Source organism: Rhinopithecus roxellana, chromosome 14 (genome assembly GCF_007565055.1).
Source record: "Rhinopithecus roxellana isolate Shanxi Qingling chromosome 14, ASM756505v1, whole genome shotgun sequence".
Taxonomy (NCBI): Eukaryota; Metazoa; Chordata; class Mammalia; order Primates; family Cercopithecidae; genus Rhinopithecus; species Rhinopithecus roxellana.
The window spans coordinates 99,067,455-99,080,949 of record NC_044562.1 but is presented as its reverse complement, the minus strand read 5'-3'; the positions used below and the strand labels follow the sequence as shown (position 1 = coordinate 99,080,949).

The following is a 13,495-nucleotide window of genomic DNA, read 5'->3' as shown; positions in this document are numbered from 1 at the left end:
ACATCGTGTTAAAGTGCTACACACACACACACTTTAGAAAATGAAAAACACCAAAATTCAAGGTTATGAATTTTTTTTCTTCTTTCATGTTTTTATGCATCATACAGCATTTCCAATTTGAACATGTATTAGAAATAAAATCTAGTAAATCTATCTGGAATGTTTACTATTTAAATGTAATGGGTCAGGGGAGTCATGGAGAGGTGGCATCTAACAAGAGCAAGTTGGTGGGTAAACCCGCTTTGTAGGCTCTTGGAGGAGGAGAGGAAGAGGAAAGAGAAGAACCCTAAGTGGGAGTGAAGCTTGTATGTCCTAGGAACAGCGGGAGATGAGAGTGAGAGGAGTAAGCCTGGAGGAAAATACTGAGGCATGGAGGAGAGGGCCACATGTTGTAGGGCCTTGAAGACTGTGGTAAGGACTTTGGCATTTACTATGAGGCATATGGCAACTTAGGAGATTTGACATGGTCTGACTAAAAAGATCACTCTGGCTAATATATTGAGAAAGAGATTGTCAAGGGGCCAGGGTGGAAGCTAGGATACTGGATAAGAGGTTATTGCATTAATCCAAGCAAGAGATGATAGTGGTTTGTATTGCAATGAAAATGGTGCAGGTAGTGAAAAATGATTGGATACTAGACAGATTTTGAAGTTAGAGACAACCAGATATGTTCATGAATTTGGATCTGTGCTGTAAGAGGAAAGAAAAAAGAGCTGAGGATGACTCCAAAGTTTTTGGCAGAAGCTTCTGAAAGGATTGAGCTTCTATTGACCGAGATGGGGAAGACTATACAGGAATAATTTTTATGAGTGGAGTGGGAAGATTATGGATTCAGTTTTGAACATGTGTGTTTTCAAGTGCCTGCTAAGTACACAAGTGGAGATGTTTTGTAAGCAGTTGGAAGAATAAGCTTGCATATCAAAGAGTCTTGGACTGGACATAGAAATTTTAACCAGACTATTCAGGTTATATGAGGATTAAATAAGTTAATATATGCAAAATGCTTAGAACATCCTTGGAAGGCCCACCACTACATATAAATGAACAGGTTTTGCACAGCAGACCTCCAAGGGGTTATCATCTAGATTGAGTAACTGTGAAGGATGCTTCTGGACACCCTTGGTGGCTCTGGCAAGCTCATAGTAAGTGCTCATTATTATTGTTGTTATTGGTTGCAAAAAGCTGACACATCTCAGTATATTCTTTATGTTTTCAGGTAAGGTTTTTTCAGTTCGTTCAGACCCCTTATTATATGCTCAGAAATACATTTGACATTGATTAGAACTAGTTCTGTTCCACAGTAGGTGGAATTTCTATATTCTACTTTGTGCTAACAGCTATAAACAGTGATAATTAATGCTTTAAAAGTGCCTGGTTTGGAACAAATATTTGACAGTATCATATATAAAAGCTTTTAGTTTTTTAGGAAAAATTTAATGTTTTGTTATTTTGAGTCATTTTATGTTATTAATAATACTACTTTTCCAAAAAGCATTAAGACCTTTTAATGTTATTTTCTTTGAAGTTCACTTCCATTGGTTTTTGTAGCCTAAAGCATTCTGAAGGCGGTTGGAAGGAGCAGAGAATATACAGAACAGTAATATCATAGACAACATTGAGCCGATCTTTCCACTCAGTGGGAAATAGAATGCATTTAGTATGTTCATGTTTATTTCATTTTTGACATAATAGGTATTAGGTTATTTCTTACTGTTAGTCCTTGTTACAATCACATGAGCTTGTAGGTATAAGTGATAATGGACTATCTTAGATCTGAGTGGATCATCATCAATTTTTCTTTTAACTGTAAAATTTGTGTTGACCTATCTATTCTGCTTAATTCTATATGTAAAAACAGATCTATACTCAGCCTGCAAATGGAGTAGCTCGTTGCTTCCATTTATGAGTTAAGAGATTTTATAAAATGGCCCTCTGACAGGTTTTCCCACCCCAGCCTGCCCAGCCTTCTGTTTGTAGCTGTGGTTTCTACCACTGTCATGCCCCCTCTGAATTGATCTATGTTTCCAGAAGGCGTCAGGAAAAATACAAATTTGCAAAATAAGTTTGAATCTTCAAACCTTCGCACAATTTTGTGCGCAAGATTAACTAGCCTGTCCATTAGCTATCTGTCTGAAATCCTGTCTGAGGTGATGCTGGAGGAGGTTCTGTGTACTCTAGAAGTCGCAGGTTAGCAGGAGGGAGTTGAGCCCCTGAGGGAGGGGTAGATGGAAACACTGCAGACACTTCTGTGTGCTTCACACTTCTGTTTGAAATTAGTCTTGATCACATGAGTGTATATGCTGTTCTAAAACTTTTGACTATAAATTGCTTGACTGAATATCATGATGATGCTTACAAAAACATCAAGTTTAGCAAGGTTAACCTTACTTATTTGTTTTTCCTGTGCAGTAATTGCTTAACATATTTTGACTTCATAACTCCTGACGAAGATGAAAAATCCCAACCATAAATATTTTTAGTTTCATTTTAACTTCATATTTTTAAGCAAGTAAGAATACCTGCCCATCTTTTTGTATCAACATGTGTAAAAGTTAAAGTTTCCATTTTATACTTAACTTTCAAATTAAGAGGCAGGATAGGAAAATTGAATTGAGACTTAAATAAAAAGTAAAGTCCATTCACGTAACAAAAGTGTGGATACGAATAAACAGATGACAGTGGGAACTGTCAGATAAGAACGAGCAGAAGTATTCACATCTGATAAAGGAGAGCAATTCCACATCATGGTAATGCCATTAATTCCTACTGATGTGTCATTTGCTCAAATCATATTGAGATTTTACTATTGTATGGGTGGTTTACAGTAAGTTAAACATGAAAAACAAAGCTACATATTTTTTAGTGCTGCTGGAGAAAGATGCAATTTGATGGAAATGTGTCCACAAATCAAAGAGTAAACGCTAAGACATGAGAGACTGCTAGATTTTTACACTGCTTGTCTGAAAGTTTGGTTACCAAGCATCTGATCAGCTCTAACATTTAAAGCATTGTCTCAAAATATGTGTATAATACTAACAGAGTTTGGAATTATATGTCAAACCATTATCTCATATATACTTTTGTCATTTTGCAACCATCAGCCTCAGAATCCCTGGAAGTGCTTTTTAAATATACGGATTCCTGTACCTCATCCAGACTATAAAATCAGCATCTTGCACAAGCTACTCAAGCGTCAAGACTAAATTTTGGGAACCATGACTCAAAACCATTTTCTACCCACAAGTCAAACTATGTCATTTTTATGCTCAAAGACCTTGACCAACTCCATAATACCCATGTAAACTCCATAATACGCACACAGAGTAAACTCCAAACTGTTTTAGAAGGCTTTTGTGATACTTTGTAAGCTCACATTCCAGCTGCTATTACTCAGGCAAACTATGCTCAAAACCCCTGAACTACTCATTATGGCCTCAAAGAGTTGTGCTCATCCATGCCTCTCTGTTACTGCTTAGGCTAGTTTTTCAGCCGGAAATTCTCCTTCCCTCTCCTTCACTGCTGGACAAACTAGATTGTTCAAGCAAAACTAAACTGCAGAGCCTTCTGCAATGCTTTCTCTCCACTTTATACATACCTATACTTTAGGAAATATTATGATCATAACAGTTACTTGCCTATTCCTCTGCCTATTTCCTGGATCCCAAAACCTCCTTGAGGGCAGGATAGCAACATTTGTCTTTTTATCCCCCCTCCCTGAACCTACACACACACACCAAGAATAGGGACTGGGTTAGAGTAGACTTTCAATAAATGTTCTACTTTCCTATTTTGAATTACATGGTCATAAAAAAGGTATGATGCTCTCACTTCTTTCTCTAGTAAAAGTAGTTTTAAGAGGTCAAACCTGCCAGTTTTTAAAAGGAGTAAAAGAAAAATCCAGGGATATAACTGCATTGCCTTTAGCTAGAGGCAGTTTGAGGATATGATCTTTTATGGTTGCCAATGACTTCATATTTTGTAACTCTTCAACTGTCCTGGCCTATTACTTGCAGAAAGCATTACAGAGGTAGGCACTGAATCCCACGTTCAGGTGGTCACACAAACGAGCACAACTTCTAGATGAATTTGTGACTCTTAAAAATATAAATGCAGTTCATGGACTCTAGTTGCTAAAAAGGAATGCAAAGGCTACATTTTTAGTAACATCTGCTGGACAAGCATAAAAGATTAACTTAGTCGCATTTGCCAGCTTCCATGATGAATAATGCAATGTCAAAGCAGAGGGATTGCCTGTGAATTAAAATAATGGTGATGGGGAATAACCAGAACTTATTTTTATTTTATTTATTCATTTATTTTATTTTATTTTTTGAGACAGAGTCTGATCTGTCGCCCAGGCTGGAGTGCAGTGGAGCAATCACAGCTCACTGCAACCCCCACCTCCCAGGTTTCAGTGCTCCTCCCATCCCAGCCTCCAGAGTAGCTGAGAAGACAGGCATGCACCAACAATAGCGACTGATTTTTGCATTTTTTGTAGAGGCGGGGTTTTGCCGTGTTGCCCAAGCTGGTCTGGAACTCCTGGGCTCAAGCGATCAGCCCACCTCGGCCTCCCAAAGTGCTGGGATTATAGACATGTGCTACTGCACTACGCCTAGCACTTATTTTAAGTTATTTAAAAAAATTACTAAAGTAACTGAAATGGTTGTTTAAAATATTGGTTTGTTTCTTATTTCATCTCTTTGAGTCAGCATAACAGGACATACTAATTTGATTAATTCTCCTATCATGAGCTATATGGAAATGTCACATTTTTCATTTTTAGTAAAAAAGTGGACTATTTTCTCACATAGCTTTAAAGAATTATTGCAGGCCAGTCACGGTGGCTTACGCCTGTAATCCGAGCACTTTGGGAGGCCGAGGCAGGCAGATCACCTCGGGTCAGCAGTTCGAGACCAGCCTGGCCAACAGGATGAACCCCGTCTCTACTAAAAATCACAAAAATTAGCCCAGTGTGGTGGTGCATTCCTATAATTCCAGCTACTTGGGAGGCTAAGGCAGGAGAATAGCTTGAACCTGGGAAGTGGAGGTTGCAGTGAGCCGAAATTGTGCCATTGCACTCCAGCCTGGGCAACAAGAGGGAAACTCGGTCTCAAAAAAAAGCTCAGTCACAGTGGCTCATGCTTGCAATCCCAACACTTTGGGAGGCCTAGATGGGTGGATCACGAGGTCAGAAGTTCAAGACCAACCTGGCCAAGGTGGTGAAACCCCGTCTCTACCAAAAATACAAAAATTAGCTGGGCGTGTGGCAGGCACCTGTAATCCCAGCTACTCGGGAGGCTGAGGCAGAGAATTACTTGAACCCGGGAGGCAGAGGTTGCAACGAGCTGAGATTGCGCCACTGTACTCCAGCCTGTGCGACAGAGCGAGACTCCATCTCAAAAAAAAAAAAAAAAAAAAAAAAAAACCAAAAAACAAAAATTGGAAAGAATCATGTACCAGGTTGAGACATGGAAGTGGGAAGATTTGGACAGCATTGGCAAAACCCCTAAACACCACTCTCATTTGCATATTCTAGCATCTGACTAATTCCTCTCTTTGTGGCCCTCATTTACAAAACACACTCTGGGGAGAAGTAGTTTATAAAACTAATTCACACTAAATATGACAAACATATAAGATCTCTTTTTCACATGAAATCAGGACTTTTGAGGTTAGTGCATGCCTGAGAACAGAGGGCAGGAAGAAAATCCCAGTAAGCTAGTAGGCTATCATTAAAATATTTGTTTTTTGTTTTGTTTTGTTTTGTTTTTTCAGACAAACAAGGGACGTATTGAAGCCTATACTTACATTCTTCACTGATATGGTCTAGGGTGAGCTCCTTTTAGATGTCACATGGACGAGTCATTGTTTAAGGAATGTAGCTGACTTCCAGCATAGCTGGAAATTAGACTGGGAATGATCTAGCTCCACTTGCTTTCATCCAACTCTTCTTTCCTGGGCTAGTGGGCTGTTAAAAATTTAGATTTATTGGCTTTTTCCCTTAAACTGATAGAGGGTGAACATTAGCTACAGAGTAGTCAGAACTCTTTTCCTGAATTAATTCTAAACTCTAAGAGGGTGATAAACTTACCTGTTTCAGTTTAATATTTTATGTCCATTGCTTAACATCATGCCTAATAACAAAATGAAGAAGGTACTTATGAAATAATCAGGGATACATGGTTGGAAGGACATAGGAGGGGACGCTTCTTGGAAATTTTGTTGTTTTTTTTCTGTGCTAGGCAGTTAATTACTATGGGAACTCTTTCTATACTTCCCAATTAACTATAAGAATCAAACTAAGGTTACAGACATAAAAATGTAGTATGTACATTGATTCATAAATATCTCTAATCAGATATTTTGGTCAGATATTATAGCATTTACTTGTTAATTGGCAACATCCAGTGATAACAAAAGTACCATGTCTTGCATCATTTTGAAGAGTAAAGCTAAAGCTGAACTGAGTACTAGGACAGATTCCAAAAGTGTCAAGACTCTAGAGAGAAAGTAAAATAGAGGTAGTCCTGGCTGAACAGCCATTTATGGGAGTACAATCAATTCTAGATCCTCTAGTGTGTTTGTCATAATAGAATTCTGAAATGTGTAGGTCAAGTGGAAATGGAAACTACCAAAAAAAATCATAATATCAAGTAGACAGTCAAGGTTAAATTATTTCAACTTGTTTTTGTGTGTGTGTGTGGGTACTATACGGGCCTTGCCCTGATACCTTATCAAGAACCGTCAACAGTATTTCTAGCAACATGCCTTTTTATATTGAATCTGGGATCAGATGTCTGGGTGGCAAATTGGAATTTCATGGATAAGAAGTTAAAAAATTAATCGAGTAGGAGAAAAACATTGAGAATATTAAAATGTCTAATATGAATTGTGTTACTTAACTCCTTCCTTTCCTTGTTCCTTCCTTCCTTCCTCCTTTCTTTTTCTTTTCTTCTCTTCTATTTGCTTTTATCTTTTCTTTTTTTTTTCTTTTTTTTCCAGTTAGGTAGTATTCTGGCCACAAAGAATAAGGCCAAATATTTTACGAGCCCCAAACATGATTAAATAAATCATAGATTAAATGGTAGAATATCTTATGCTCCAACTATCTTCAATTAACAGATCACTTAATGGATCAATTTAGAGGATTATACCAAATCTAAGAAATCACATTAACATTAGCTACTTTCTCATAAAAAAGTTTGTACTCCAAAAAGTTTTCACTGCCTCCTATTTTGTCTCACAGTCCTTTCTAATTTCCGCTAGTATAAATCAATTTAGATTTATTAGCTTTGTACAAAAGAACTCCTGTAAGTTTTTAATAATAATTATCATTATCACTGATTAAAGTTATATTGTTCAGGCCAGATGGAGTCCTTTTCCTGTCAGCTACAATGAGCTTGCATTATGTTGTTATAATGTGTTTGGCTCTAAATAAACAGATGGCAGAGTGACAGGATATTATATACTGGTGATGTCAGCAGCAATACTTCACTAATAGAATTGCTTTAAATAAACTCTGTTGTAGCAAAGATCCGCGTACTTTTAAGAAGATGACTGGAATAGAATCTAAGTATTGTATTAATTTGGAAATAGTACAGTTTACTTTCTCAAAGGTAGACCATCTGAATGGTCTGAGATTCAGCCAGAGAAAGTGTCTGTTGAATCTGTATCTTAACCATGTACTCATTTAACAGAATAGGCTCACTTAGGCAGTTTCATTGGAGGCGGGAAAACACTCCAGGTTGTAAGAACTTTCTGGTTAAGGAATTAAAAACTTGGATCAAGGAAAGATGGGAGCATCTGATCAGATGTTATTTGATGAAATTTATAATATATTTAGCTTTGTTAAACACTTTAAATGGGAGAATCCTATTAACAATTATTATTAGAAAATTGACAATGTTTAATAAGAAGCATTTAAGGAAATGTCATATAAAACATTTCTGTTTATGGAAAAGTTTTAAGCTTTAATAGATTTTAACATCTTATTTTATTCCAAAAATGTGTCATGTGCCCACAGAAATTTAGAGTTAACCTATGAAATTCAAAAATAAGATTCAAAGGAAGTCGTTTTTACATGACTTCTTCCAGCTAATATTCTTTATTTTGAGTCCCGATGGGAATTTCTCTGTGGGATGGCTATGTTTGTTGAGGCAAATACCTATGGTAGAAGAAGATGCCACTATAGGAGATTAAGGCTTATATTTGAAAATGCAAATAATAATGTTAATAAACATTTTAGAAGTATAAAAATAATTGAAATTAAGCTTTCAAGAAATAGCTTAAATGCAGGATTTTACCATTTATTCTGATGATTTTTCATGTGTTTGTAAAAATATATTCTTGTTCTCATAGAATTCAACTTATTTTTATTGCTTTACTTTTTAATATATGCTGCTCTCAGTAAGATGCGATCTCTGGAAATTATATCAAGTAGATTAGATCAATAGAATAATAATGCTCAATAGTGAAAGTGAAACTTATTAAATATAATTATTTGCTTTTGCTTTTCTGAGAAAATTCACAAATTCATTTATTTTATTTTCCTATAAAATGACAAGAGGATTTGAATACCAGGAAGTTGTACTTCAATCTCACATATATTTGACAGTCAGGTTTTTCTACTTAAGTGGGCATTTTATGGGCTATGTTTCAGCTCTGGTATGACATAAAAATCCTCGTAAAGGAGCAGGAGTATTTCCTTTGAGGAGTTACTCCTAGTTGAGGAGTGAAAGAGTATAACATGCATGTGCTTTTTCCCTTTTCCTGTTCTGCAGGTGGACGTTGCCATAAGTCCTGTACTGGCCGTTGCTGGGGACCCACGGAAAATCATTGCCAGACTTGTAAGTATTCATCAGTGAGAGCACACAGGTTTGATATGGCCAAGGAATTTTTATGATTGGTACATTTCATGCCCCTGGTCATCTAAAACGTGAAATGAGCTATTGCCTCCTTGTGGTTGATTTGCTCTGGACCAAGAAAACTACCCAATTTTGATTGCTTTCAAATGAAAATTAATATATACTTGATTCTTAGGTTTCTTCTTGGTTTCTAGGTTAATGATCTCAACAGCACAGCTGTGGTAATAGTAGCTAAAACTTCAGAGTTTTCACATCACTAAAAGTGGGAAATCTGATGTGTACAAAATAGTTTTTACATCACTAGAAGTGGGAAATCCATTGTGTACAAAATTTCAGGTTAACTGGGTCTCTCAGTCCTTTCAGTAACTAATTATTTCACTATTCATTCACTACAAAAGGAGAGGAAAGAAAAAAAGAAAGGGTACTACTACTATGTACCCACTGTATTTTTCCAGGCAGTGTTCCAAGCAGAGGGATACAAACTTTATGAATTATGGAAATAGTCACTATTGTTGACAATGACTATTGCCCTTAGTTTATATTGTTTCTTGGATTAGTCATTAGCTAAAGAAAATATGAAGCTATCATCATTGCTGAGATATATAGTAACAAAGCGTACTAAATATAAAGACAAATAGCTAGATTTTTTTCAGCATTCTTAATGTTGTTTAGTACTCAAACCAGCACTGAACTTTCATGAATCTTAAGAATAAATGATTTCTTTAAAAATGAAAAATAAAATGTCCTATACAAGTAGTAAACACTCATTCTTCCTGCTGCAATAAAAATGACTGAAATATGATATGGAAAAAAAGTATAGTGACAAGTTGACATATATTTCTTTATTAGCATAGATGACCCAGAAAATATTATTAAAGATTCAAACATACAAATATTACACGCTTTGATGAAATTTTACAGATTTCTAATTTGTCTCAGTTCACATTTTTCTAGTTCTATTTGCTAGATTCTCTTTTAATAAAGAAATACAAAAAGAATTATTTTATTGTGAACCACCAAAGAATAAAAATACAGGAGAGATATTTTCAATGATAAATGATTTCTTAAATTTATTAATTTTAATTCATGGACATTCTCATATCCAAAATTCATGAAATAGATAAGATTATAAGGTAAAATAGTATCTTCCCACGTGGGTCCCACCTTTTTCCCTCGGCTCTCCATAGGCAACAAATATTATTGGCTATTTTGGTGTATTTTTCCAAAAATAGTTTAGGCATACCCAAGGAAGTAGGTATATAAGCACTCACCCCATTTTTCGTTCAAATATTAGCATGTTTTGCATGTTGTACTACAACTTGATTTCTTCAACCCATGCATGTGTATGAATTATTTGTAGCATTAATTTCTAGAGGTGAATTTGTAGGGTCATAGACATGTGGATTTGGAAATTGGTAGAGAACAGCAAAATGGAGATCTTGTTTTCTATTGATGTTGGAACAATTAGCTCTACCGAGAGCAACGTCCATTAGTGCCTATTTCCATCCCTATTCTTTGGACAAAGTAGTTCATTAGGGAATTTTTGGATCTTTGTCAAAGGGTTAGATGCAAAATAGTCAATGTAGATTTAAATTAACTAATTTAATAGAAACAATGTTTTACGGCAGGAATGTATTGACAAGAATTTTAAACAGGCTTTTAAATGAGGTGAGATTATTGTGTGAAATTCATTCACAACATTTGGAGGTATTCTTTTAATAGCAAAGAAGTCGAGGCTAAGTTGCATCCCAGTGCTGGTCTGACACTCATATGGCCATTTGCAGGAAGTCAGGTTCTCTAAAATAAGGAAAAATCTGCAACACTTTGTGATGAAGCGACAACCAAAGAGACTGTGAAAGTGCTAGATATCCACTGGTCATTTCATGACAGAAAAAAACTTCCGAGGTATCAAAATTAAAAGTGAGTTTTTACTCACTCACCTACTTATTTTATTTATTCACTTATTTATTTTACAGAGTGGTCAAAGAGGCTTCTGCAAAAGTTCCTTCTTGTGGCTGAGCCACTCTGGTGGGCCAGGCCACACCCTCCTGGTGGAGGAGGGGAGTCTCAGGCCCATGGGGCTCCGCTAGTACTGTTGAGGGACTCACCATAGATCTGAGGGATGAAGGAGCTTAGATTTGGGAAATGCTGGGATGGATCCCTCTTCTGTTGAGTAGGGGGACTTAAGACACCCTGATGTTGTGTTGTTCCTCCAGTGCTAGATCCCAAAGCAAAATTACTTCCTCCCACCACCTTGCAGATTTCTCCTTTGGTTGTCTCTTGCATTACTTTCAGGGTTTATAGTTGAATTTAACAGGTAGGAAGAAAAAGGTCTCTGCCATCTTTTCTACATCAGAAGTCTCATGCAGTATATTCAATAAAACTATTAATAATTAAAATTAATACTATTAAAATTAAAATAAGAATTTAATTATTAATTTCATCTGTGTCTTATTTTATGTGTATTTTTACAGATTACAAAATGCAGTAGTATTGATTATATGTACAGATTTTACAGTCATTTCTCCATATCACTGGTTTCCACATGGCAAATTCAACTAACTGTAGATCAAAAATATTTGGAAAAAAACAATTAATAAACAATTAAAAATAATACAAAGAAAAAATACATTATAACATCTATTTACATAGCATTTGCTTTGCATTATGCATTATAAGTAATATAGAGATGATTTAAAGTATACAGGATGATGTGTGTAGTTTATACTCAAATACTATTTGCCATTTCATATAAGGGAAGTGAGCATCTATGGAATTTGGTATTTATGGGGGTCCTGGAACCAATTTTCTGTAGATACCAAGAAAGACTCTGTGTATACATATTATATATTATATATACAGAGAAGGTTAATACTTATTCTCAGATTGAGATATATGAGTAAAAAATGTGAAAATCACTATATTAGGGTAGAATGCGGAAGAAACATATATGAGTTTTCCCTAACTTTGATTGAAATTTTCTTTCAATTTATACAGTGCTTAAAATTCTGAACTTTTTAATGTATTTTAGTAGATCTGCTTATGTTGGCTAAATTTTACAAAAGTTATAATTTCCACCAACATCTCTTATTTTTGTAATATACCACTTTCAGGATACTTGCCAAGCAGACACTTGGCCTTCTCCAAAAAAAAAACCCCTTCTAGATCGTCAGCACAAGTAGGCATGTTTGTTTTATGGGATAATTTACCCTTTACTTCATAGGTCAGTGTTTATCAACTAGAAGTGATTTTGCCCCACAAGGGACTTTTGGTAATTTGGGTTGTCACATCATGGAGGAGGGATGGGAGGGATCATCTTCTGGCACTGGTAAGGTAGAGACAAGATATGATGCCAAATACCCTATAATGCACAGGAAAGCCTCTCCTACGCCTATGCAAACAAAGCATTAGTCAGTACAAATACAAAATGTTAATAGTACTGAGGGTTGAGAAATCTTGTAATATGGGTGGAAATTGACTACACTGGGCCAATCAAATTCTCTCTCCAGAGAATTTGGATTTGGGATCTAGAAGTGCTGGTTACACTACCTTAGAAACATGAACTTGAAGAGATATTAAAGCTAATTGAGATTTCCATTTTTGAACTAGTATGTTAATGAGAAGCAGAAAGAACTAGTCCCCAAAGACACTAAAGAATAAAGCAGTCATACAGAGAGTTGAGGAAAGGAAGAATAACAATTTTTGACAATGTTTACCTCCTAGTTCTCTGGGTTTCATGAGGTCCAGCTACACTTCTGTCCTTAGGTTCCATAAGAAACATGATGTTCTTCTAGTATATTTGAATGGAGGGTTTTTTTGTTTTCTTTTTTCTTTCTTTCTTTTTTTTTTTTTTTTTTTTTTTTTTGAGACACAGTCTCGCTCTGTCGCAGAGGCTGGAGTGCAGTGGTGCGATCTTGGCTCAGTGCAACCTCTGCCTCCTGGGTCCAAGCAATTCTCCTGCCTCAGCCTCACATGTAGCTGGGATTACAGGCATGTGCTCCCAAGCCTGGCTAATTTTTTGTACTTTTAGTAGAGACGGGGTTTCACCATGCTGACCAGGCTGGTCTCGAACTCCTGACCTCAGGTGATCCACTCGCCTCAGCCTCCTAAAGTGCTGGGATTATAGGTGTGAGCCACTGTGCCCAGCCTGAATGGAGTTTTATCACTTGCTGACAAATACAGGTGGGAGAAAGTCTTGACTAAGAAAATCATCAAGTTATAATTCATGTATCAAATCATCAGATGTGAAATTACTTAATTCAGCTAATTTTTCAGCATAGAAGCTATCCTTACTATAATCTAAAATTGGCTTAACAGCCACTGTGCTTACTCTACAAAGCCTACCAAATTTAAACTCAACAAATACATGGACCTGATAAACCAGTACAAATTTTATTTTATTTTATATTATTTTGTTTTTGAGATAGTGTTTCACTCTATTGCCCAGGCTGGAGTGCAGTGGCACAATCGTAGCTGACTGCAGACTGCACCCTCAAATTCCTAGGCTCAAGCAACCCTTGCCTTAGCATCCTGAGTTGCTGGGACCACAGGCACGTGCCACTGCACTCAGCTTTTTTTTTTTTTTTAAGTAATGACAGGACTGTCTCTTTGTTGCCCAGACTGGTCTCATA

General features: G+C 36.2%; 1 protein-coding gene across 4 annotated transcripts in view; it reads left to right on the top strand.

The window, feature by feature from the left end:
• ERBB4 (erb-b2 receptor tyrosine kinase 4) overlaps window positions 1-13,495 on the top strand; it is a 1,183,012-nt gene that overhangs the window by 792,008 nt on the left and 377,509 nt on the right. For all 4 annotated transcript variants that reach the window (XM_030916910.1, XM_030916912.1, XM_030916913.1 and 1 more), the window contains exon 5: window positions 8,781-8,846. In XM_030916910.1, coding sequence (XP_030772770.1) covers window positions 8,781-8,846 — 66 coding nt within the window. The remainder of the gene's footprint in view (window positions 1-8,780; window positions 8,847-13,495) is intronic.